The 24496-nt window shown below is 39.9% G+C and overlaps 2 protein-coding genes across 2 annotated transcripts in view; one reads left to right on the plus strand and one right to left on the minus strand.

The window, feature by feature from the left end:
- The window catches only part of arhgef4 (Rho guanine nucleotide exchange factor (GEF) 4), a 182463-nt gene that overhangs the window by 152028 nt on the left and 5939 nt on the right, over positions 1–24496 (minus strand). The window lies entirely within an intron of this gene.
- Positions 547–12947, plus strand: LOC119906047 (myosin heavy chain, fast skeletal muscle). Its single transcript, XM_038723538.1, has 39 exons — positions 547–750; positions 913–1056; positions 1154–1310; positions 1427–1454; positions 1541–1652; positions 1741–1833; positions 1908–1971; positions 3132–3230; positions 3309–3412; positions 3837–3975; positions 4080–4198; positions 4301–4450; positions 4525–4695; positions 4793–5099; positions 5397–5467; positions 5557–5644; positions 5718–5835; positions 5937–6060; positions 6150–6286; positions 6414–6669; positions 6792–7034; positions 7124–7300; positions 7425–7570; positions 7998–8088; positions 8181–8570; positions 8810–8936; positions 9263–9381; positions 9790–9986; positions 10069–10252; positions 10343–10508; positions 10628–10752; positions 10846–11154; positions 11248–11451; positions 11536–11661; positions 11765–11935; positions 12071–12175; positions 12251–12346; positions 12436–12567; positions 12817–12947. Exons 1-39 carry the CDS (start codon positions 547–549, stop codon positions 12832–12834), a joined length of 5811 nt encoding a protein of 1936 aa, XP_038579466.1. The 3' UTR covers positions 12835–12947.

Consider the following 24496-nt stretch of genomic DNA (forward strand, 5'->3'; position numbering starts at 1 on the left):
CTTATTCATTCATACACACAGAACATATCACTATCAACCAACAAGGTGTCAAGGATTCCTGACCAAACTGAGGAGGGCACTTACGCTGAGGAGGCAGACTGGTTGTGTATAAAAACAGCAGCTCTCAATGTCTGCTCCAACTGACTGGCATCTAAGACGGGTGAGTGCAGTCAACCGTTTTCATATCACGCGCCTGTGACATTATTCGACATTATTACTGTTTATTACTGTAATCACTGCAATAATATGCTGCTTCAGTGTTTCCATTTTCAAACACCTTTTACATTAGGGTTTTTATGTTGTAGGTAGGTTGCTTATTATATTAATCTTGGATGAAATTACAAAACAATGAAAAACTTGTCTACCAAAAACTTGTTTTGTAGGATCTTGACATACACAGGACACCAAGGAGTTTCTGTTTTTCATTGATTGAGGTAAATTCTTCAAAACAAATATAATCAGAAATTAGTCAAGTGCAGGTTCTGTAACAAATGTATAACTTGTGTTTGAATCTCTCGTATTTTCAGTCTCCACTAAAGACCCACCATGAGTACAGATGCGGAGATGGAGCAGTATGGCCCTGCGGCCATTTTCCTCCGAAAGCCAGAGAGGGAGAGGATTGAGGCGCAGACTGCACCATTTGATGCCAAAACTGCATTCTTTGTGGTTGATCCGGATGAGATGTATGTCAAGGGAAAACTTGTCAAAAAAGAGGGCGACAAAGCCACAGTTGAGACAGCCGGTGGAAAGGTAGGTGAATAATTAAACAATTTTAAATATCCTAGTGAAATCCGAGTGTCCATCTGTTACATTCACAGAACTTAACTGTGATAGTCCATGTCTTCAAACTTGTAAAATTTATTGAAATGTCTTTCAAAATCTCAAAATCTTTTGACTCTATTTCCTATTCAGACAGTCACTGTAAAAGAGGATGACATCCATCCCATGAACCCTCCAAAGTTTGATAAGATGGAGGACATGGCCATGATGACCCACCTCAATGAGCCTTCTGTGCTGTATAACCTCAAAGAGCGTTATGCATCATGGATGATCTATGTAAGCTTTTACATTTCTTGAAAGTGTATATAATGTAAATATCATTTAGATCTATATATACAAATGTTTAAATATTGTTTATTATTTCCTATTACAGACCTACTCTGGGTTGTTCTGCGTTGTCGTGAATCCCTACAAATGGCTTCCTGTGTATGATGCTGTAGTTGTGGCAGGATACAGGGGAAAGAAGAGAATTGAGGCACCACCCCACATCTTCTCCATCTCTGACAATGCCTATCAGTTCATGCTCACTGGTAAGATCAGTGCTAGTGTGAAAGTGTGTACTTAAGTAGAAGTTAACTTAAACATGAGTATATTGAAAAAATGATAAATATGTAATTCATGTGAAGCATGTATGTTTGTATTTCAGATCGTGAGAACCAGTCTGTCCTGATTACGTAAGTACAAAACACACCATCATGTAAATATTTATAAACTTTATGATATGAAGCAGGATCTTGACATTGTGTTTTATAAACCCCAGTGGAGAATCTGGTGCAGGAAAGACTGTCAACACCAAACGTGTCATCCAGTACTTCGCAACAATTGCAGCTCTTGGAGCTAAGAAGGCTGAGCCAACACCTGGCAAAATGCAGGTAAAATATTTTTTTTAGGATAAATGTCTATGTGAGTGGAAAATTAATCAGAATGTATCACTCATGTAACGCAAATCTTCTCATGCAGGGCTCCCTTGAGGACCAAATTGTTGCGGCCAACCCTCTACTAGAGGCCTATGGCAATGCCAAGACCGTGAGGAATGACAACTCCTCTCGTTTTGTAAGTAATTCAGGAAATATCAAACCCTTTCTAATTGCTCTAAATGTGATGCTAATAAGGATCTGATTGTCTAGGGTAAATTCATCAGGATCCACTTTGGCTCGACTGGCAAGTTGGCTTCAGCTGATATTGAAACATGTAAGTTGGTGTAACATGGTGTAAGCTTGGAGCTATCCTTGCAAGACATTATGCTTAAAGGAGACCTATTATAATGCTTTCCCTCTCTTGTATTGTAGTTCTGTGACTCCTGTATGACTGCTTTGCATGATTCAAAGTTCAAAAAAATTATTTTCTGTCTTATACTGGGTCTTCATGCAGGCCGTAGATGCTCTTGTCTCTTTAAGGCCCCCCATCTCAAAGCCCACTATCTTCTGATTGGCCAAAACCTGAAGCATGTTACCAGGCTGTTATTGTCACTGAGCGGTACAGACAGACTGAGCGTTGCTGTGCCGTTGCTGTGGGAGCAAATGGCCATTTATGGAACACTGGCTCAGTATGTCCTATATATATGTCCCATACCTAGCTCGGTATGTCGTAGAACGGAGCCATTGGCAGAAAAAGCAGTTAAAACAGAGTGTTCAGAACAGGAGGAAATCTGAGGTTTCGTCTCACAGGGATTTCTTTTTAATACGTTAACTTAATTATTTGAAGTTTTGGCAATGTTTAACATGAACATCCAACATTGTTACATTGTAGAAAAGTCATAAAATATGGAAAAGCATAATAGGTCTCCTTTAATCAATGGTAATGAAATGTAGGGGTTGCATTATGGCTGAATGAGAAACTTTGCAATTTAAGTCCCAGAAGGAAGAACCTTTTATTTCTTTTATTCCTTTTTTTATAACTCCACCTTTCTGTGTGGAGTTTGCATGTTCTGGGGGCGTTCTCTTCCCACCATCCTAAGACACGCATGATAGTTTAATTGGTGTCTCTACAATTGTCCTTGGTGTGAGTGCTTGTTTGTCTAAATGTGGCCTGTCCAGGGTGTACCCTGCCTTTCGACCGATGTCAGCTAGGATAGGCTCCAGCCCCCCGCGACCCTGTACGCAGGATAAGCGGTTGACGATGGAAGGATGGATCTATCTGTAATGTTTTTATACTGTGTATATATTGGTCTATTCTGTACACACATCTATTGCATGTCTGTGGGTCCTGAATATATGAGCAGGCAGCTAGAAAGCACTTCCAGCCATAACCGTTACATTTATCTACAATGTGTCTGTGTGTAAGGGATGGACAGTTATTTGCTATAAGGCAACTGGCATCTCCACGTCTCCAATTTATCTTGTTATGCTTAGATCTGCTGGAGAAGTCCCGTGTCACCTTCCAGTTGTCTGCTGAGAGGAGTTATCATATCTTCTATCAGCTGATGACTGGCCACAAGCCTGAGCTCCTGGGTATGTTAATAGACAAATTGAACATACTAGTAAGAATAACACAGGAAAATCTCATGTATTTTGTTTCCGGTCTTTCAGAGGCTCTTCTGATCACGACAAACCCATATGACTACCCAATGATCAGTCAGGGTGAAATCACTGTCAAAAGCATCAATGATGTGGAGGAGTTCATTGCAACAGATGTAAGATCACATTGTTTTGTTATATAATGTATAAGGTGCAAGGTACAAGGTTGTTTATTTTGTGTTAAGCAACACAAGGTTGTATAACGAAAATAAAGTTTGAAGTCCCTTCATGCTACACACGCAGAACATACCAGATAATTAAATGTGTATTAAAATATGGTAACATTAATTAAATTAAATTAATAATTAATAATTAAATTAAATAATAAGCTATATACAATTATTTATATAGTCTATAAGCCTGTTCATACACATATACACCCAGAACATTCCACAGTGCCTTTAATGAATTTGCATCTGGGTAGAATGTAAACAGCAGCAGCAAGATTATAATATGGTTTCATCTTTACATTTAAAAAATGAATTTACATCAAATCAAAGTACTAAAAACATACATACATTTTCTTTCTGTATAATGCAGACCGCTATTGACATCTTGGGATTCTCAGCTGAGGAGAAATTGGGAATCTACAAGCTGACTGGAGCTGTGATGCATCACGGCAACATGAAATTCAAGCAGAAGCAGCGTGAGGAGCAGGCTGAACCTGATGGCACTGAGGGTAAATGCTAAGATAACGCCATTCTCATGATGCAAAATTTCTGGTGTGTAATTTACTACACAAGTGAATGTGTATTTAGCACTTCTTGCGTTTCTCTCCATCAGTGGCTGATAAAATCGCTTACCTCCTGGGCCTGAACTCTGCTGATATGCTGAAAGCTCTGTGCTACCCAAGAGTCAAGGTCGGAAATGAGATGGTGACCAAAGGTCAAACTGTCCCACAGGTAATAAAAAGACAATTTGATGTGTGAAAAATTTTTGGGAAATTTCTGCAATTTGATATGAAAATGTTATTCGGAGAAATTGCCGCACTGAAATCCTTTCAGGTCAACAATGCTGTCAGTGCTCTGTGCAAGTCCATCTATGAGAAAATGTTCTTGTGGATGGTCATCCGTATCAATGAGATGCTGGACACAAAGCAGCCAAGACAGTTCTTCATTGGGGTGTTGGATATTGCTGGATTTGAGATCTTTGATGTGAGTAGTTGAAAATATCTGCGCAATTTCGACCTTATTTTGGCATGAAGTTAAATATTTTTCCATAATTGCAGTTCAATAGCTTGGAGCAACTCTGCATCAACTTCACCAATGAGAAACTGCAACAGTTCTTCAACCACACCATGTTTGTTCTTGAGCAAGAGGAGTACAAGAAAGAAGGCATTCAGTGGGAGTTCATTGACTTTGGTATGGACTTGGCTGCCTGCATTGAGCTTATTGAGAAGGTAAGTAATCAATCTGATAGATGTGATTTCTTGATTCATGTGCAAATGTTTTCTTCCGCAGTTAAATCTTTCAACATCTAATGTAAATTTCTCTTAGCCAATGGGAATCTTCTCCATCCTTGAAGAGGAGTGCATGTTCCCCAAGGCCTCTGACACAACTTTCAAGAACAAGCTGCATGATCAGCATCTTGGCAAGAGCAAGGCCTTTGAGAAGCCAAAACCTGCAAAGGGAAAGGCTGAGGCTCACTTCTCCCTGGTTCACTATGCTGGCACAGTGGACTACAATATCGTTGGCTGGCTGGACAAGAACAAGGACCCACTGAATGACTCAGTTGTTCAGCTCTACCAGAAAGCTTCAAACAAACTGCTGGCCTTCCTGTATGTAGCCCATGCTGGAGCTGAGGGTAAGAAATGAATATGCTTCATCTTAGTAAAACAGATGTCCCAAGAAATATCCATGGTTTCAAAAACATCATGCATTTTTCACTATTTTCTACTGATAATGGTACAATATGGGAAGCAATGCAAAAAGCATGGGTTGAAATTGCTGTGTGTGCAGTTTAGAATGTTATGTGAGAGGCATGGAGTTTAGTAATGAATACAAATATATATTGTTATATTGGTTTGGTTTCAACAGAGTAACTTCATAAGTTACAGTGTTATTTACTGCAATTAATGAAATCCAATGTTTTGTGAAACAGAGGCTTCTGGTGGCAAGAAGGGTGGTAAGAAGAAGGGTGGTTCCTTCCAGACCGTCTCTGCTCTTTTCAGAGTATGTTTTGTGTGATATTTTTGTATGACAATTAAAAACCCTCATATTGAGATAGCGTTAACCAACTATCTTTTGATGCTGATCCACAGGAGAACTTGGGCAAGCTGATGACCAACTTGAGGAGCACTCACCCTCATTTTGTTCGTTGCCTGATTCCTAATGAAACAAAGACACCTGGTAAGTTCATAATCCACCTTTCTGCATTTTCTAAACAATATATTTTACCCAAAATGCATGTGCAATTGTGCAGGTCTTATGGAGAACTACTTGGTCATCCACCAGCTGAGGTGCAACGGTGTGCTGGAAGGCATCAGAATCTGCAGAAAGGGCTTCCCCAGCAGAATCCTCTACGGTGACTTTAAGCAGAGGTGACTGCAGTTTTCATTATAAGCAAGTCAAGTTGATTTCAGTAGAGATATTGAGGAGAGATGGAGGTAATTATAAGTAACAACATAATTTTCTCTTGTAGATACAAAGTATTGAATGCCAGTGTCATCCCTGAGGGACAGTTCATTGACAACAAGAAAGCTTCAGAGAAGCTGCTGGGCTCCATTGATGTGGACCACACTCAGTACATGTTTGGACACACAAAGGTTCATCCTTATAGACAATATTAACAGATTTAGTAGTCCTGTTACAGTCACGTGTACTGACGACTGGTTTCCTTCACTTGACAACACAGGTGTTCTTCAAAGCTGGTCTGCTGGGTCAGCTGGAGGAGATGAGAGACGAGAAACTGGCTACACTGGTGACCATGACCCAGGCTCTCTGCAGAGGATATGTAATGAGGAAAGAGTTTGTTAAGATGATGGAGAGGAGGTAGGATTCTCATACAGTACACTAATATTTATGTCCACATTTTTAATTTACAGATTATGTTTGTTAACTTGTTATCCCCAGCAGTTCAGCAGAAATTACACTTACACTATCTATCTTCACTTTTCAGGGAATCTATCTATTCCATCCAGTACAATATCCGTTCATTCATGAATGTGAAAAATTGGCCATGGCTGAAACTTTACTTCAAGATCAAGCCTCTTCTGAAGAGCGCTGAGACTGAGAAGGAGCTGCAACAGATGAAGGAGAACTATGATAAGATGAAATCAGACCTGGCTGCTGCCCTGGCCAAAAAGAAGGAATTGGAGGAGAAGATGGTTTCCCTGCTGCAGGAAAAGAATGACCTGCAACTCCAAGTGGCTGCAGTAAGTTGGACACACAGCAAGTGTGATTCTATCACATATACACTTTTCAGATACAATTTTCAGATATACAATGAGGCCACATACGTTCCTTGTCTTCTGATTGTCTATGTGCCTTACCAAAGGAAGTTGAAAACCTCTCTGATGCCGAGGAAAGGTGTGAGGGGCTCATTAAGAGCAAAATCCAACTCGAGGCCAAACTCAAAGAGACAAGTGAGAGACTGGAGGATGAAGAGGAAATCAATGCTGAGCTGACTGGGAAGAAGAGGAAGCTGGAGGATGAATGCTCTGAGCTGAAGAAAGACATTGATGACTTGGAGCTCACCTTGGCTAAAGTGGAGAAGGAGAAACATGCAACAGAAAACAAGGTTGAAATTATTTTAAACCTATACTCTTTCAAACAAAGACTCTATGTATATATAGTGATACAAATAATGCACATTTCACATCGTTTCAGGTAAAAAACCTGACAGAGGAGATGGCATCTCAAGATGAGTCTATTGCCAAGTTAACAAAGGAGAAGAAAGCCCTCCAAGAGGCCCACCAGCAAACACTTGATGATCTCCAGGCAGAGGAAGACAAAGTCAACACTCTGACCAAGGCCAAGACAAAGCTGGAACAGCAAGTGGACGATGTAAGGAAATGTAATTCTTTTATAGTGTTTTTTATTGTCAAGTAGCTTGTGTTTTGAAGTTGACCTTCCATGATACAAATTCATAACAATGTAAATGGTCAAAAATTGGAAATTATCTTAAAAGCTGGAGGGATCACTGGAGCAAGAGAAGAAGCTCCGCATGGACCTTGAGAGAGCAAAGAGAAAGCTTGAGGGAGATCTCAAACTGGCCCAGGAATCCATAATGGATTTGGAGAATGACAAGCAGCAATCTGATGAGAAAATCAAGAAGTAAGTTTTTGGTTATTTATAATCCTTATATTTCACTAAATAGCCATAATATCATAAAGCAATATCACATGAAAAGGAGTGCTAAATGACTATCAGCAGGCTGTGATTCTGTCGTAGGTATGAGGCTGCAGGCTGACAACAGATCTACAAGCGCCATTTACTAATTACCTATAATAAGCAACAACAAATTATGATTTATTTGTTTATTTTATTATCTGTTTGGCTCAGCCAACTCAAATAGTTCCAGTGCCACAGGACTGTTACCAAACAAAACATAAACATTATCATGCACTCTAGCTTGCTACTTGTGTAGGTGTACACGTTAACACAGGCCAACTACTTTGTATCATGTAGATGTATCTTTATGTTCATTTATCGTGCAACCAGTGAAATAACAGCAAAAACTGTTTTTGTTATACTCTTCCAGGAAAGAATTTGAGATCAGCCAGCTCCTCAGCAAGATTGAGGATGAACAGTCCCTTGGTGCTCAGCTTCAGAAGAAGATCAAGGAACTCCAGGTAGTGTATTTGACATGAATGGTAAATCCAAAACAACATGTATATCTATTCCAGTTAATAAGCCTTCTTGATATTACTATCATCAAATCTAGGCTCGTATTGAGGAGCTGGAGGAAGAGATTGAGGCTGAGAGGGCTGCTCGGGCGAAAGTAGAGAAGCAGAGGGCTGACCTCTCCAGGGAGCTTGAGGAGATCAGTGAGAGGCTCGAGGAAGCTGGTGGAGCAACAGCTGCTCAGATTGAGATGAACAAGAAGCGCGAAGCTGAGTTCCAGAAGCTGCGTCGTGACCTTGAAGAGTCAACCCTGCAGCACGAAGCCACCGCATCAGCTCTCCGGAAGAAGCAGGCAGACAGCGTTGCAGAGCTGGGAGAGCAGATCGACAACCTTCAGCGTGTCAAGCAGAAGCTGGAGAAGGAGAAGAGCGAGTACAAGATGGAGATTGATGACCTCTCAAGCAACATGGAGGCTGTTTCTAAAGCTAAGGTGTGGGGATTGTTATAAGTGAGGGTTTTCCCTGTTTCGACATCTCAAGAATAGAAAAGCAGAAATACATAAATTGTTAGGATAAATAATATAACCATAACAGTATAGCACCCCTGTGTTTAAGTCTTCACTGATTATTCTGACTACAATGGCTTTAATGTACTGCTGAACAGAGAAGTATTCAACATTTCCATCATTGAATGCAGGTTTTTAAATACATCATGTTTTGTTGCTTATAGGGCAACTTGGAAAAAATGTGCAGAACTCTTGAAGACCAGTTTAGTGAGCTGAAAGCCAAAAATGATGAGAATGTCCGCCAGCTGAATGACATTAACGCACAGAAGGCAAGACTGCAGACAGAGAATGGTAAGTCCCCTTTAAGAAAAAGCACTCTGTAGGTAGAGTTCATCAAATGGCAACATGTACTGAATAGATTTATTTCCATTTTTCATTTAGCTGATGCTTTTAAAATGGCAGAGGTTGCACGTCTCTGGAGCAACTAGTGTCTTTAAGGTTAAGTGTCTTTCTCAGGGACATATTGGTGGGAATCAAACTCTGGTGACCCACAGTGTTGGCTTTAATATCTTGATGTCTTATCCACCGAACTATCACCACCACTGTATGTTTCAGAGTGTCCTGTATTAATAAAAAAAATACTTAAAAATCCTCATCACCAACATTTTGTCAATCAGGTGAGTTTTCCCGCCAGCTTGAGGAGAAAGAAGCTCTTGTTTCCCAGCTGACGAGAGGAAAGCAGGCCTTCACTCAGCAGATTGAGGAGTTGAAGAGGCACATTGAGGAGGAAGTGAAGGTATGAAAAGTCTCCTCTTATTTTCAGATTTTTACAGGGTGTGATTATATATAAACTCCATTTTAAGGTTTTGAATTTGTCACAAGACATAATATAATAATAAAGAGTAAAAATGGATAAATTAAGAGCTGCATAAATACTTACAAAAGTTGCCTGAGAAAATGTCCTTAATTGCAGCCTACTGGACAGAAAGGAGCTGGGACAATAAATGGAATATAAAACAAACAAAACAGTTATACCCTAGGTATATCTTAATCCTAAGAAGAACATATAAAACTATTAAATTATTAATTAAATGGAGTCACTAAGCATCCCTAATATTGCTGGTACTTATTCACCCAGCATTTGGATGCTTCATACATTAGATTGATTAAAATGTCCCTTTAACATGGACTGTTTACCCAACAGGCCAAGAATGCCCTGGCCCATGCTGTTCAGTCAGCCCGCCATGACTGTGACCTGCTCAGAGAGCAGTTTGAGGAGGAGCAGGAGGCCAAGGCTGAGCTGCAGCGAGGAATGTCCAAGGCCAACAGTGAGGTGGCTCAGTGGAGATCCAAATATGAGACAGATGCTATCCAGCGCACTGAGGAGTTGGAGGAGGCCAAGTAAGTCACTCTCCTTTCAGTGTTTTTATTAGTTTTAATTTCAGTAGTTTGCTTTTACCAATTAAAACATTCTTCACTACAGGAAAAAGCTTGCGCAGCGCTTGCAGGATGCTGAGGAATCCATTGAAGCTGTGAACTCAAAGTGTGCCTCTCTGGAGAAGACCAAGCAGAGACTGCAGGGTGAGGTGGAGGACCTCATGATTGATGTAGAGAGAGCCAATGGTCTGGCTGCCAACCTTGATAAGAAGCAGAGAAACTTTGATAAGGTAACTGGTTGAACTGGTAATCAAAACCAGTTTTATCACCAAAAATATTATATAATGAAGTAATCATTTCATTAACCTGCACAATTCTAGGTCCTTGCAGATTGGAAACAAAAGTATGAGGAGGGCCAGGCAGAGCTGGAAGGAGCCCAGAAGGAGGCTCGTTCTCTCAGCACTGAACTGTTCAAGATGAAGAACTCTTATGAAGAGGCTCTTGATCAGCTGGAGACCATGAAGAGGGAGAACAAGAACCTTCAGCGTATGTCAATCTTACTATTTTTTAATTGACTATTATAGCAACTATAGTATATTCGCTAGATAATGTATGCTGCATAATCTAAGTTGCCCCAAATGTATTTGGCTTTGGTCACACTATAGAGGAGATCTCAGACCTGACTGAACAGCTTGGCGAGACTGGGAAGAGTATCCACGAACTGGAGAAAGCAAAGAAAACTGTGGAGACAGAAAAGAGTGAAGTTCAGACAGCACTAGAGGAAGCTGAAGTAATAATTTTTTTTTTTACTTAAATCAAATTAGTCCATGCCATTGTAATTCAGTATTCAGTATTAAGTCGCATTATCTTAAATTATTTAAAGGGCACACTGGAGCATGAGGAGGCCAAGATTCTCCGTGTTCAGCTTGAGCTCAACCAAATCAAAGGTGAGGTTGACAGGAAGCTGGCAGAGAAGGATGAGGAGATGGAGCAAATCAAGAGGAACAGCCAGAGGGTGATTGACTCAATGCAGAGTACTCTCGACAGTGAGGTCAGGAGCAGGAATGATGCCCTGAGAGTCAAGAAGAAGATGGAAGGAGACCTGAATGAGATGGAGATTCAGCTGAGCCACGCCAACAGGCAGGCTGCTGAGGCCCAGAAACAACTGAGGAATGTCCAGGGACAGCTGAAGGTGAGGTTTATATGATCATTTATGTAACAAAACAAAAAACAAAACAAGGTACAGAAGGTTAATTGTTTTATCTGTTTTATTTTTTGTTGCCAGGATGCCCAACTGCACCTTGATGATGCTGTCAGAGGACAGGAAGACATGAAGGAGCAGGTTGCCATGGTGGAGCGCAGAAATGGCCTGATGCTGGCTGAGATTGAGGAGCTGAGAGTTGCTCTGGAGCAGACAGAGAGAGGACGCAAAGTGGCTGAGCAGGAGCTGGTTGATGCTAGTGAGCGCGTTGGACTGCTTCACTCTCAGGTTTGTTTTTATAACTTCACCAGAAACTAGTATTTTGAAAATACATCATAACTATCATATTAAACATGGCTTCTTTTCATCTAGAACACCAGTCTTCTGAACACCAAGAAGAAACTAGAGGCTGACCTTGTCCAGGTTCAGGGTGAAGTGGATGATGCTGTTCAGGAAGCAAGAAACGCTGAGGAGAAAGCCAAAAAGGCTATCACTGATGTGGGTTCACATTTTTACCCTTGCTATTTTAGAAATTGTTTCATATTTGTGTCTACTATCATGCACTGATAATAATGTTTATCATGAATTTGAACCATTTCAGGCTGCCATGATGGCTGAAGAGCTGAAGAAGGAGCAGGATACCAGTGCTCACCTGGAGAGGATGAAGAAGAACCTGGAGGTCACAGTCAAGGACCTGCAGCACCGCCTGGATGAGGCTGAGAACCTCGCCATGAAGGGTGGCAAGAAGCAGCTCCAGAAACTGGAGTCCAGGGTATGAACTGTGTATAAATGCCGAAAGAGCAGTTTAACACATAAAAGCACACTTTAAAAGCATAAAATAACTTTACTTGTTTGTATGCCCTCAAACCCTTGTACAACACTTTGATAATTTATCATTACATCTCAGGTGCGGGAGCTGGAAACTGAAGTTGAGGCTGAACAGAGACGCGGAGCTGATGCTGTTAAAGGAGTCCGCAAATATGAGAGGAGAGTGAAGGAGCTGACCTACCAGGTAATTAATTTGGCTAAAACCACACAGTACTTTGAAGTCTCTTCTCTTTCACTTAAAATATTTTTATCTGTGTAGACTGAGGAGGACAAGAAGAATGTAAACAGACTTCAGGATCTGGTGGACAAGCTGCAGCTTAAAGTCAAGGCTTACAAGAGACAGTCTGAAGAGGCTGTAAGTGAACTATATTTAATTTAGAATAGATAATACCATAATTAACTGTCTTTTAACTAAGTATATATAAAACTCCAATCCCTTCACAGGAGGAGCAGGCCAACACTCACCTGTCTAGGCTCAGGAAGGTTCAGCATGAGATGGAGGAAGCTCAGGAGCGTGCTGACATCGCTGAGTCCCAGGTCAACAAGCTGAGAGCCAAGAGCCGTGATACTGGAAAGGTACTCATTTCTGAAGTCATATTTTCCAAAAAATGTAAAGACCGGCATTTAATTTGAGTATTCTGTTCTTATGGCAGTAACCTTTCATTGATACAAAATTCAATAATTTCACTCTTCCACTTGTGGAAGCACATTTAAATAACCACATGTAGGATGATACAGTCTTTAAACGTTAAGAAGTCTCTGATAAAAATCTAATAATTTGTTAATCCTTAAATAATTCGTTTTTGTGTTTGTTTTTTCTTCCAGAGTGAGTCTGCTGAATAAGAGACCACATCAAACTGAATCCATTCGACAGAGTTCATAAAATATGAACCAACTGTTGAATTGTTTTTACAGTGTAACATTTCAATAAACATCATGAATATTGGTCAATAGCATTTACTCTGCATTCCCTTTATTAAACTAATTTTTATACTGCTTGGCTGCTACTAACAAGTTGCAGAGCAGTCTAAATTTTCTAATGAAATCTTTTCAGAATTCTTTAGTAACCAGTGTTATCGTTGTTTATAAAAAAAAATGTATTTGCTTCATATAGACAGTAAAAGAGGTCTCAGACAGTATAGAAGAAATTTCCCACAGAAATACCCCCAAGGTCCTGGGCAAGGCTGGACTGGGACAAAAATCGACCATGGCATTTTTGGCCCAGGCGGCTCACCACACACCTCACCAAAACACCATCCTTCCATATAACATGTGTACCTACTGTAATATTCCCCCAAACCAGCTGAGTGGCATGTGCTGTCAATAAGTGTACCAGTGCAAGTGAATCAGTGTACTCGCACTCCACTGTACTGACTCCATGGTGATCAGAGGTGGAGTACACAACTCATACTCAAGTAGCCTACAAGTCATTTTCACAGCAGACAAAATAACGTCACTTCAGCCATTAGCACATTTAGCCAAAGTTAAGACTGCATTAGGAAACTATGCTAGCTACAAAAACAATGTCAAATAGCTCATGTAGCACTGTATGACAGCAAGTGATCATCATGTCGGCAAACAAGTCGGCTATTTTTCCGTCAATTTTTAATAATTTTTGGCCTGCAACGCAAGAAACAGAGGCCACAGGGGGAGAGGGTGAGGGCCAGTAAGATATGTGATTGGTCCAGCCCAGGGTCAGTATAAAAAATTACCCACTGGGTAATTGGGCCCGGTATGCTAGATTACCAATCCACCCCTGGCAGCAAGAATTGGAGGAAAGCTACAGTGTGAGCATTCTGCTGTATATAGTGCATGCATGTGAAAAATTTTTTGGGCTCAACAGTGACTATGACTTCTGAGGTTGGTAAAAAGTACCAAATATTTAGTCTCTGCTCTCTTTCTTATTAGCAAAATGCGGTGTACAAAACTTGTAGGTAGGTTCTCATTTTTAGCTAGTGCTTACAATCACTATGACCAGTTAAAATGATAAACATTGCCAGCACAAGTTATACTTTCTGTCTTGTAAATTCTGTTTTTCATATTTTGCCTCAAATTAATCTGTGTCCTCATGTAAACATAGAGCAGCTGTTAACCCACTACCCACTAATGTAAGGTGAAGATAAAATCTAGGGCTGCTCCTTGATTATGATTAGTCAAGGAGCCCCCAATTCCAACCTCATGGTGTCAGTCAAAGCATCTTTTTTATTGCTGTGTCATTGCTCTCAGAGCAAAACTGGATGACTATGGAAGGCTACAAAGTTTTACAAACATAGTCTTGTCTCAAAATGACCTGACTGTAAACCTAACTGTGATGAAATAGACAAGTCTGACAGAAAAGGAGACCTGGCTAGCACAACGCATGATCTGTTTCTTTACCCTTCTTTTTGCAAGATGCTCCTTGTGAACCAGATGCAGGTACATCATCCACTACAGTTGCTTACCCTGCGATCCCCACTTCAGCTGACAGAGCAGCCAGGAGCCACACCTCCACAGTATGTTTGGATTTTATTACAGAACCATGACTAGGACGCTCAGTTTTTATTTTTTTGAATCTGTGGCAATGTCAAATGGACTAATTACAAACCTTTGGCATCAGAATGCACAAATATATATTTTTTCTTCTCCACTGAGAGACAGGATTCTAATCTGTTTAAAATGCCACTGGTTTGTGCTTCAGCAGCATAAACAAGGCTCTACCCCACTAAAAGTCAACGGCATCATGGAATAATGAATCACTTGAATCTCATGTTTAATTTAAAGGCTAACATATAGTCCAACGTCACTGAATATACAATGTAGTTACAAATATTTCAGATAAACCTACAATACAGAACACCTAGCAATCATTGACATCAGTCAACATCAGTGTCCACAGATATATCGAGATAAACCCAGACAGATCTAGGATCAGGTGATATCTGCAGTTTGAACATTCTGGATATTTCCTGGATATGTTGGACATCTGTACAGTGAGGGGATATAAATCATCAGGAGTACTACAAGGGGCAAAAAACAAATGAGACAAAGACAAATATTGCCCCCTTCTGTGACAAATATAGAACTACAACTTATTTTTCTTCCTCTGCCTTCAGCTGAGCACCAGCTGTGCTACACCGTTACAAATTCAACACTTTCACTTTGAGCTCTATATAAATATACCCACTGGTACTGTTCTTGTGAGGAGCACACACTCAAATAGTTCATCACCAGTTGTAGTAAATTCAACACACTGCTACCTTCAACCACACATACAACCAAATTCCATGATCTTCATCCAGTGAATGATTGGTAATCGTAGTAAAAACACTAGGGATTACATGCAGAACATCAGCAACTACAGTTGTGCCTTGATGCAGTTTACTTCATTTTCATAGGGCATCTTCACAAAAAAACAAAGGATTAGTCATGAAGTCACCCATCTTTCCCCATTGTAGCTAACTTTTACATGGAACTTTTTGAACAGATTACCCTCCAAACGGCTTCTTTTGACTTACTTGACATCTGACACTGGCTCATGGACAACACTGCAAACAAGCTCTAAGAATCCTGCCCCAGCTTAAGTAGATCCCAGTGGGACTCCCATTCGTGGCTGAACTGTCAGAACATTTAACTAAAGTCTTCAAGTGCTGGTACACCCTTAGAGTTACACCCTTAGTGTTAAATATACAATTATTATTTTTTTGTATTCAAACCTTGGGGTCAACCAACACTTATGATCTGAACAAAATATTGTATGAGAATTAGTTCTGATGAAGGCCGTCTTACAGATAAACAGGCTGATCCCTGATTTGAAATTGTGCAGCTGCCTGGTGTCTTTTGCATCCCTAAAACCAGTGGCCCCCAGTGAGCTGCAGCCATGACTCAGGCTATTCTCTGACAGCCCTGCCTTTCTCTTCCCAGAAGGCTTGAAATTAATGGCTGTGTTCTGGCCCGGCTGCGGGCTGCCTGTCAGGGAGGGAGAGAAGCATTGCTGTGGTTCAAGAGCCACAGGTGTCGTATTTAGACATTTGGCACATCAGAAAAGATGGACAAAACAGAACAGGATTGGACTGATCAAACAGACTGATCTGAGCAAAATATTCTGAGCAAAAACTGAGCATGGCCTACATTCTACAAACAACAGATATAGCTCATCCGCTGGCTAATGGCATCACTATGGAGAGGAATGACACAGAAAGTATCTTGATGTGTTGTTGACTCTCAACAGCAGGGACTGGGGCCATGTGAAATACAGAGAGCCTCCAAGTTGGTTCCCAATCACAGCTTGCCATCTTTTACTACCTGTGTGATGTACAGTGTCATGCTTGATGCTTATATTTATTCATTTAGCTGACGCTTTTATCCAAAGCGACTCACACTGCTATACATGTCAGAGGTCGCACACCTCTGGAGCAACTAGGGGTTAAGTGTCTAGATCAGGGACACAAAGAGCAAAGACAATAAAACACAAACAAAATAACGGTTAAAGCAGGGAGAAAGGTATGAAATTAAAATATAGTTAAAAGAAAAACAGATAATTAAAATCAACTAAAATCAGGAAAGGCTATTCTATAAAAGGGACTTAAAAGAGTTCACTGACTCAGCCGCCCTGATTTCCTCAGGCAGGCTGTTCCAGAGCCTCGGGGCCCCGACTGCAAATGATCTGTCCCCTTTAGTTTTCAGTCAAGACTTTGGAACAGACAGCCGACCTCTGCCCGAGGATCTCAAGGGACGTGCTGGTGTGTATGGGATTAAACGGTCAGAGATATAACAGGGAGAGAGGCCATAAACAGCCTTATAAGTTATTAATAAGATTTAAAGTCTATTGTAGAATATACTGGGAACCAGTGTGATGAAGCTATTTATCTGTCAGATGCAGCTGAAATGAGTCCATTGTAGACATCATTTTGATAATCTATAAAGTATGTTTTTAAGCAAAGATTTTATATGGCAATAAGCACTGGTGCATTTGAATTGTGGGGGTTTTAAAATAGATTGGCTGAAAAAGTACAGGAACTTAGGTGTTTTATTAGTTTTGATATAGAACATGACTGCTCTACATAGGTGTTTAAATTTGTTTGCTACTTATTGCAATCGTAAATATATGTATACTCCGTGAGTTTTCCAGAATCTCAAAATTTAATTCCAGCTCACTTTTGAAACACAGCACAGTGTACAGCAAATTTATAAAAGAAAGGTGGGAGGAAATTTGGAGATCTGGGTGCACTACTGGGTGTTCTGAGAAAAGTCAGCAGGTATTTCTTTTATGTGACAGACTGCAAAGTTGACAACAAACCTTTTTTTCAAATCCTAGGTCACAGCACTGAGCTTAAACCTATACTCCAATACAACATAATACTGCACAATAGACATTGTTACAGAGTATAACAACATTAAATGTTACAAACAGTTGTCATTAGAAAACCACCTTATAAAAAAGTAGTCTCATGAAAAACAGGGCTGCCAGTCTGTTTTTATCATGTTTGTTAGAGCTGAGTGTCTCTGTTCACATTCACAGGCACACAATTAGGACAAAACAGGCTTAAAGCTGTGCCTTCTCATGTAAGGACCCTCTGCTCGGTGCCAGCCACAACATCTTAGCCTCCACTGGAACTTCCACCAGTCAACCAGAACATGCCAACTAGCTCACGCATTAATTCCTGTTGTTCAGATGTTGCTTTGTTTTCTATGGGAAAGAAATAGATGTGGTGAAAAGGCTTGCTTTCCAGGAATTGATAAGCAACACAAATGAAGAGGCTTCTTGTTTCCTGAAAGAATAAAATCAATATGTGGCAGACAAAATTCTGTCCCAGCTGATCAAGGGATTCAAACACACAAAAGTTAATCTCCAGTCAAAAACTAAAAGGAACAGAACTGCTTTAAAACTGACAAACTGACCCACTCCATTTTCTCCTGTTCTTTCCCTGTTCCTGTCCCAACCCAGCCCTCCACCCCCACTCGTCCCCTACATTCCCCTGCACTTCCCCATCTACGGTTTCGCTTCCGGTTGCCATCCAGGCATCAGATTTTTCTCTAATTCAATATAACCGCCAGTCCGCCCTCGCCGAGCCTATACAGTGGCCAAGTTCCTTGCTAAGAAGCTGACAATTGCTTTGCAATAGGTCTATTCACCCCCCAACAACAACAAACAATTCTACATTTAATTTATTGAAGCATCTGCAAAAGCAGCACAGCAATGTGAAACTTATGGAAAGAATCATAAAGCAAGATGCTTATAGAGACGTGCCCGGGAGTCTCCACCAACGGGTTCTTAGCCCTCCGGCCACCATATCAACCCACATCAAACCATTCATCCTCCCCTCGACCCCTTGACCCTTTCCTTTCTGAACTTAAACACTAACCAAGTAAACCTCTTTTTAGTTAGTGAACTGCCACATCACACAGGAGCAAGCAGTGAACTTTCATTCAACAGTTCTGTTCTTGAACCTCAGTCTTGATACAGCACCCTGTATCTATCATACTCATTTCATTGTATATTTTGTATAGTGACAATAACAGCTTTATTATGGTCAGTTTTCAGACTGGTTGTTAGGAAAAGAAAGGACGGTGGTGACTGTGGAGGAGCTGAGGTTAGCAAAGAAAGTTAGGGATGCAAACTAGTCCCTTTTAAGCTAATGAGGAGATGTTTTCTTTTGGATTTTAATGTGCGAATAAAATTCCTGGTAATTAAAGTAAGTTGTTCTCATGTTGCCAACTTTTCATTTTATTTTCAACAGATAAATGTCAAAAGCTGTCGAGACACAAAAGGCAACATGAAAAATCCTATCTATAAAGATTATGAGGTCATATTCGAGGGTTTCCCAGCCATTAAACTTAGGAGATAAGGCCCAAAACGGCTTTAGTGCTTTGCCATAAAAGTAAAATCACTGTGGTGAGAGTCGGAGCCCTAGGAGAGATTTGAAATTGGCGCAGACCCAATTCTTCTAGTCTTCCCTCCTCTTTTGAGTCTCTGTTTGGGGAAGTACCTTTTCACCTCAATGATAATTGAATTAATTTTAATTTAAATATAAACTCCTGCTGCTCCTGTGCTTCAGCAGTTTTTTAAATTTCAAAGTTTAGCTTTTTCTTTGCTCTGCCCTGGCATTGTCAGTCTGAGGTCATTTGCTGGTGGAACAATGAATGAAAAAGTAGAGCTGAAACATTAAGAGAAACAGTAAATGGTTGAGATTGTTGATTTACTACTTTAATATCCAATCTCTCACCAACTGCCTCCACCACTAATACATTGTTTTCAAACTCTGTGCAACCAGCAAAAAGCTTTCAACCGTGAACCATTCTACATCTGATTTATTGAAGTATCTGATGAAGCAGCACAGCGACGTGAAACTTACAGAAAGAAACTCCGTCAGCTGCTGTCACTGATGCTTGGACTCGTCGGGAGAGAGTGGGGTTAATGCAACGTTTTGTAACCACTGAATACTGCTCTTATAAATAGGTTACATGTGCAGTAAAACTGCTGTTTAAATGTTGGGATTTACTTGCTTTATTTTTTTTTAAGAAACGTTAGGCCTATGTGCTTTGTAAAAAACACACTCCTTGCTGCTGTTAAGGATATGATGTTAGTTAAAAAGTCAGGAGAGACTGCTTTTTGGGGGGGTGAAGGGGGGGTGGTAAGGAAAGCAGCGTTACCCATAAGTAGCCAATAATTTGGAAAATTATCAACGCGGATCGCCACATGTTGATATCCCATATTTTTATTAGGTGCATTTAAAATCATTTTTGATTAAGGAGCTGTATTGAGGAGCAGATATTTGTACAGCACCTCCTGGCTCGCTCCCTCTTTCTCTTTCTCTCTCTCCCTCTCCCTCGTAAACACCGCTGCACAAACCTGGCCAACGTTAGAATAACCCGCCCCCCCTGCTGTCATTCTGTGGGAAACACTGAAAAGTAATATAGTAACGTAACTACTAACGTAACTAGTTACTTTTATCACCCAGTAATAAGTAAAGTAATAATATTACTTTTTTAAGGAGTAATAAGGAACTATTTACAAATTCTGAGTAACTTGCCCAACACTGATACTAAGTTCCAGTTACTCAGATGTATTTTTATGACCATGGAAAATGGTGGCATCATGGGCCTTCCATATATCCTGGGTAACCAACAGTTACAGGAGGACATCATCATCCATCTGCTCCATCATTTGCATAACAAGTGTTGCAGAGGCCCGGGGAAATTGTACTCTCTGAACCTAAGAGCGTCAGTGCTTGTGAAAAGAGTCCCTCTATTTTCACCAAACCTTCTTTTCTCCACAAGTGACCACTTGACACTACACTTTTCCTCTAACTGAATAACTGATGAGAGGGACATGTAAATCAGCTGTCCAAAGCTCTGCTTATTGATATGATTGGGAATGTACAACCAGCCCCCTTTATTGGGCCCATTAGCAGGATCTGTTTCTGTGTTATTGATTAAGAAATCAGTCCTAACTGGCTAAAACAGTTTGGTCCTTCTTTTAGGCCTAGGAGTAAAAACATTTGATCAACTTTCTTAACAAGTAAATTCACTATCTCTGCTGATATTTAGGAGAGCTCCAGAGGGTTTGTAACCTGTCAAAAGTCAAAGAGAGCTGATACAGAGACTTTTGATAGCAGATGTTTTGACAATGCTTGAAAACAATAAGCTTTTAAGCTTTTACTCTTTTGTAATTGACCTTGTGCAGGATGTAATTGCTCAAACAACAAATGTCCTAGCACTGATGACAGATGCCATGCTTTTTGACAGTCATGATTTGGATCTGTCACAACCTACAACGTTGTCAGTAAGAAAGGAGCATATGTTGTTCTTATAGCAGATAATGCGCAAATCATTCATTCATTTCCCCCCATTTAGCATGAAGGGATGGTTAAAATAATAATGCAAAACTCTATTAAAATCATTGTAAAACAATGTAGTCGGATAGGGCTAACATACTGTGTATCAATGCAAGTCATATGTTGTACTCTTGCCAATGTCTAGTTACAGCCTATCATGCAAATATCATGTACAGTACTTTCTGGTAATGTACAAAGGCCATACATAAAAAAAGTGTTGCTATTTTCTGCATGCAGTGTCTCAAAACACAAAATATCAGGAAAAATACAACAGGTCATCCTTCTACTTTGCGGCTGAGAGTGTCATGCAACAACACAAACTTGATAAACTTGATAAATACAAGCCATGGTGTTAAACTTCAGAATCAAAGAGACTCCTGTTAAAATGTATATGGTATACTGAAAAATGGAGACAATAATAGCCGATGATGAGTAACAGCTGGACAAAGGTCTAGAAAGCCCATCCAAGCTGAGAAGCAGCGGAGCAAAGCTCATTAACATGGTGTGTAATTCTATGTTACTCCAAAAGCATAAAGATTACTCTCTGTGGTTTTAGTGGACAGGATCCTCCTCAGAAAGGTCTCATTGCCAACAGTGGTGGACAGTACCTAAGTACACTTACTTTAGTACTGTATTTAAGTACAAAGTTGAGATTCCTGTACTTTACTTGTATTTTCTTTTCATGCCACGTTCTCCACTTCATCTCAGACGGAGATAATGTACTTTTTACTACACTACATTTATCTGACAGCTTTAGTAATTGCTTTACAAATTAAGCTTTTTACACACAAAACACATTAAGATTTAATTAAATATGATGTTTTGTTATAAATTAAACTCCACAACAGTGTATGTAATAGTACAACATACAGAGGGACATTTTTCTGCTTTGTGTACTAACTTTTAATACTATAAGTATATTTTCCTGATTATAATTACATATTTCAAAGCAGTATTTTTTGCTTGTATTTTTACAGTGTCGTGTTGGTACTTTTAAGTAAAGGACCACCCTTGTCCACCCTTTGTTGAATCATATCAGTTATGCTTGTTCCTCTGTCTGCCCCAAACCCAGTCATTGATTGTCTCTCTCTCAATTCAATTCAATTCACTTCAGATTTATTGGCATGAATGTCAAACAACAATATTGCCAAAGCTTAAAATATATCTCTGTTCTCCCTTTCTCAGCCTAACACACACACACACACACACACACACACACACACACACACACACAGATAGATCTGTTTTGCTGGGCCTGGAGGACCTCCGAAACCTAATGACCAGGCAGAGAAACCACAGGTCCAGAAAAAGAAAAGCCAGCTCCATCTGGCTCATTTCATCCTTCTGTGTAAGGAACGCTTTCTTCGGATCTCCCATTTCCATTTTGCTTGTCCATCAACGCTTCTGACCCCTTTCTTTTTTAGAAGTGGATCAAAGTAAGCCAGTCCTAGTGGATGAGTGTAAAAAACTTGATGCCTAACTGTCAGCTGCTCCCAGTCTGTGCCTTCACAGAGTGACCAAAAATAACCCATTTAACTGTACATTGCTGTGCAATCTAATCCAGTCCTGTGATATTTGTTTTTTGCATTAGTTTTAATACATTTTTCATTGTGACACAGAGTCACACAGATCTGTATTCAAATCTATAGTAATTTATGAGAATGCATTTTTGGTGTTGTACTGCACTGAATTTTACAGAAAGGTTTTTTTCATATACTGTATTTTCCACAGTATGTAAATAAATAAGGTTGACAAAATATAACTGTGGAAAGCTAGTTGAGCTCACTGGATTTCAGGTATTGCCTGCATTCATTTTTTGTGGTTGGCAACCAAGCCTCTTTGAGCTGGCTATCTTCAAGTCTTTTCCAAGAAAATAATAAAGGAACAAAAACCTGAATCACTTTATCTTTATTATATATTATAATAACCATGGCTGCCTGAACATCAATAACGCCAATAGTGGACAGCTGCATTCCCATGGACAGAAAGCTGCAGAAGTTTGAAAAATAGTGACATGGAACACTGAATTTCATGAATTTACTGTTTATTTAATTATGTGTAGCTCAGGTTGGGCCTGTGTTTTTCTTGTGGTTGGTTTGTAAAACAAACTGATGATGAAGCGGATCATCCATTACTCAACACTCTGATAAACAGTCAATTAATTCATGATGAATGTGAGACGGGGAAAAATTATGAAACGTGTTTAAGTGAATTAAAAAACTGATACTGAATAACATAATTTGAAATTGAATTTATTAGTTTGAAACTGAATTACAATAAACTTGAAACTGAATGTAATATTATGAAATTGAATTCAGTGGCACTGAAACTGTATTTGCTCCACACAGAAAATTCAACTCTTTATAGTTTCACATTTTGTTATCACAATTCAAATTCAGTATCTGAAATCAGATTCTATTGTAATTCAATTAAAAAATTTTAGAGACACAGCTATATAAAAAGTATACAGATATTAGCAGTGGCGTTTTCTCCCAGAGGCCAAGGGAAGCCAGGCTTCCCGTTTTTATCAGACTCTATTTATCATTTTAATAAAAACACAATATTTTTAGTTTCGATAAATCTTATAAGCTGTTGCTGTCATCTCTTCCCCCTTTCTCACTCACTATTTTACAATAAGTTAAACGCCCCTCTAAATGGAATTTTTAAGTGTTTTAAGAATTTTTTTAGTTTCACTAAACTACCACTACAGCAGCAATTTAAGATTAAATCTGAGACTGGAGACAAAACTGGAGCTGCGCGTGGAGAGGAAAAAGGGGTTTCAGACGTTCAATGCAGGAAAACTATATCTGTACAGAGTGGCTAACGTTAGCTGGTGGTGCCAAACTTCAGTTGACTCTGTTGTTGCAGAGGACCTAAAAGCCAGTGGGAAATTCTGTAACTTGGTTATTGACCACTTCCTCACTATGAAAGACAGGAGAATACCCTTCCTTTTCAAATGGGGTGAGTGAAATGTCACCTCCTTCGCTCTCTGAACTTAACTGAACAGCAGCTATGTGTGCGATTTTTGGTTATACTGTTTATTTTGTTTTACTTGCCTGGATTTAGCTGCGAATGAATAGTCCGCTGAAGTAACGTTAACCTTATTGTTTTTACTGCGGTTATGAACGCATAGATAATGAGCACCACAGACAGCACCTGCCACAGAGCACTGGGCCAGGTTAGGCTACTTGAACAATTGTTTTTACTTTGTTGGTCTGGTACTCGATTGTTAGTCTTGAGTGATGTTGTGTTATGAACATTTGGCCAAGCATTAAGAAGTATGTAGGCCTATTTCACACACCACTGCTACTATGCAAATGTCTTCAATCGTCTTTTGAATGCTTCTTTTATTCTTAACCATAGCCTATTTGTACTGTGCACTATAAGCAGCGGGCTATGCATGCTATTTGGGGTGAGAGAGAGTGACTGAGTGAGAAAGAGAGAGAGAGAGGGCGCATGTGTCGGTAAATGCAACTTTCAGGGTGTGTATTGATAACAGATGGTGTGCATCTTTAAAGTATGATTCAATTTTGTGTAAAATTATACCCTGCACTGTAATAGCACAATACATTAGATAATTGCCCTCCAAAAAAGACATCCCCTCTCACTTGACTTCCCCAGAAATTTACCCCACCCCACTGGATTTGAGTCTTTGTAGATGTTCTTTTGTCAGCCTACTATTCAATTCAGAG

Source organism: Micropterus salmoides, unplaced genomic scaffold (genome assembly GCF_014851395.1).
Source record: "Micropterus salmoides isolate LMB-PRFRI ecotype aquatic unplaced genomic scaffold, ASM1485139v1 Ms_hic_scaffold_1, whole genome shotgun sequence".
In the NCBI taxonomy this organism is placed as follows: Eukaryota; Metazoa; Chordata; class Actinopteri; order Centrarchiformes; family Centrarchidae; genus Micropterus; species Micropterus salmoides.

Bases quoted from the DNA above. Each gene is read 5' to 3' on its own strand.
- LOC119906047 (XM_038723538.1), top strand. From the start codon at position 547: ATGAGTACAGATGCGGAGATGGAGCAGTATGGCCCTGCGGCCATTTTC. The intron at 1,972-3,131 runs GTAAGTTGGTGT...TGTTATGCTTAG, and splicing joins TTCAGCTGATATTGAAACAT to ATCTGCTGGAGAAGTCCCGT. The intron at 5,468-5,556 runs GTATGTTTTGTG...GCTGATCCACAG, and splicing joins CCGTCTCTGCTCTTTTCAGA to GAGAACTTGGGCAAGCTGAT.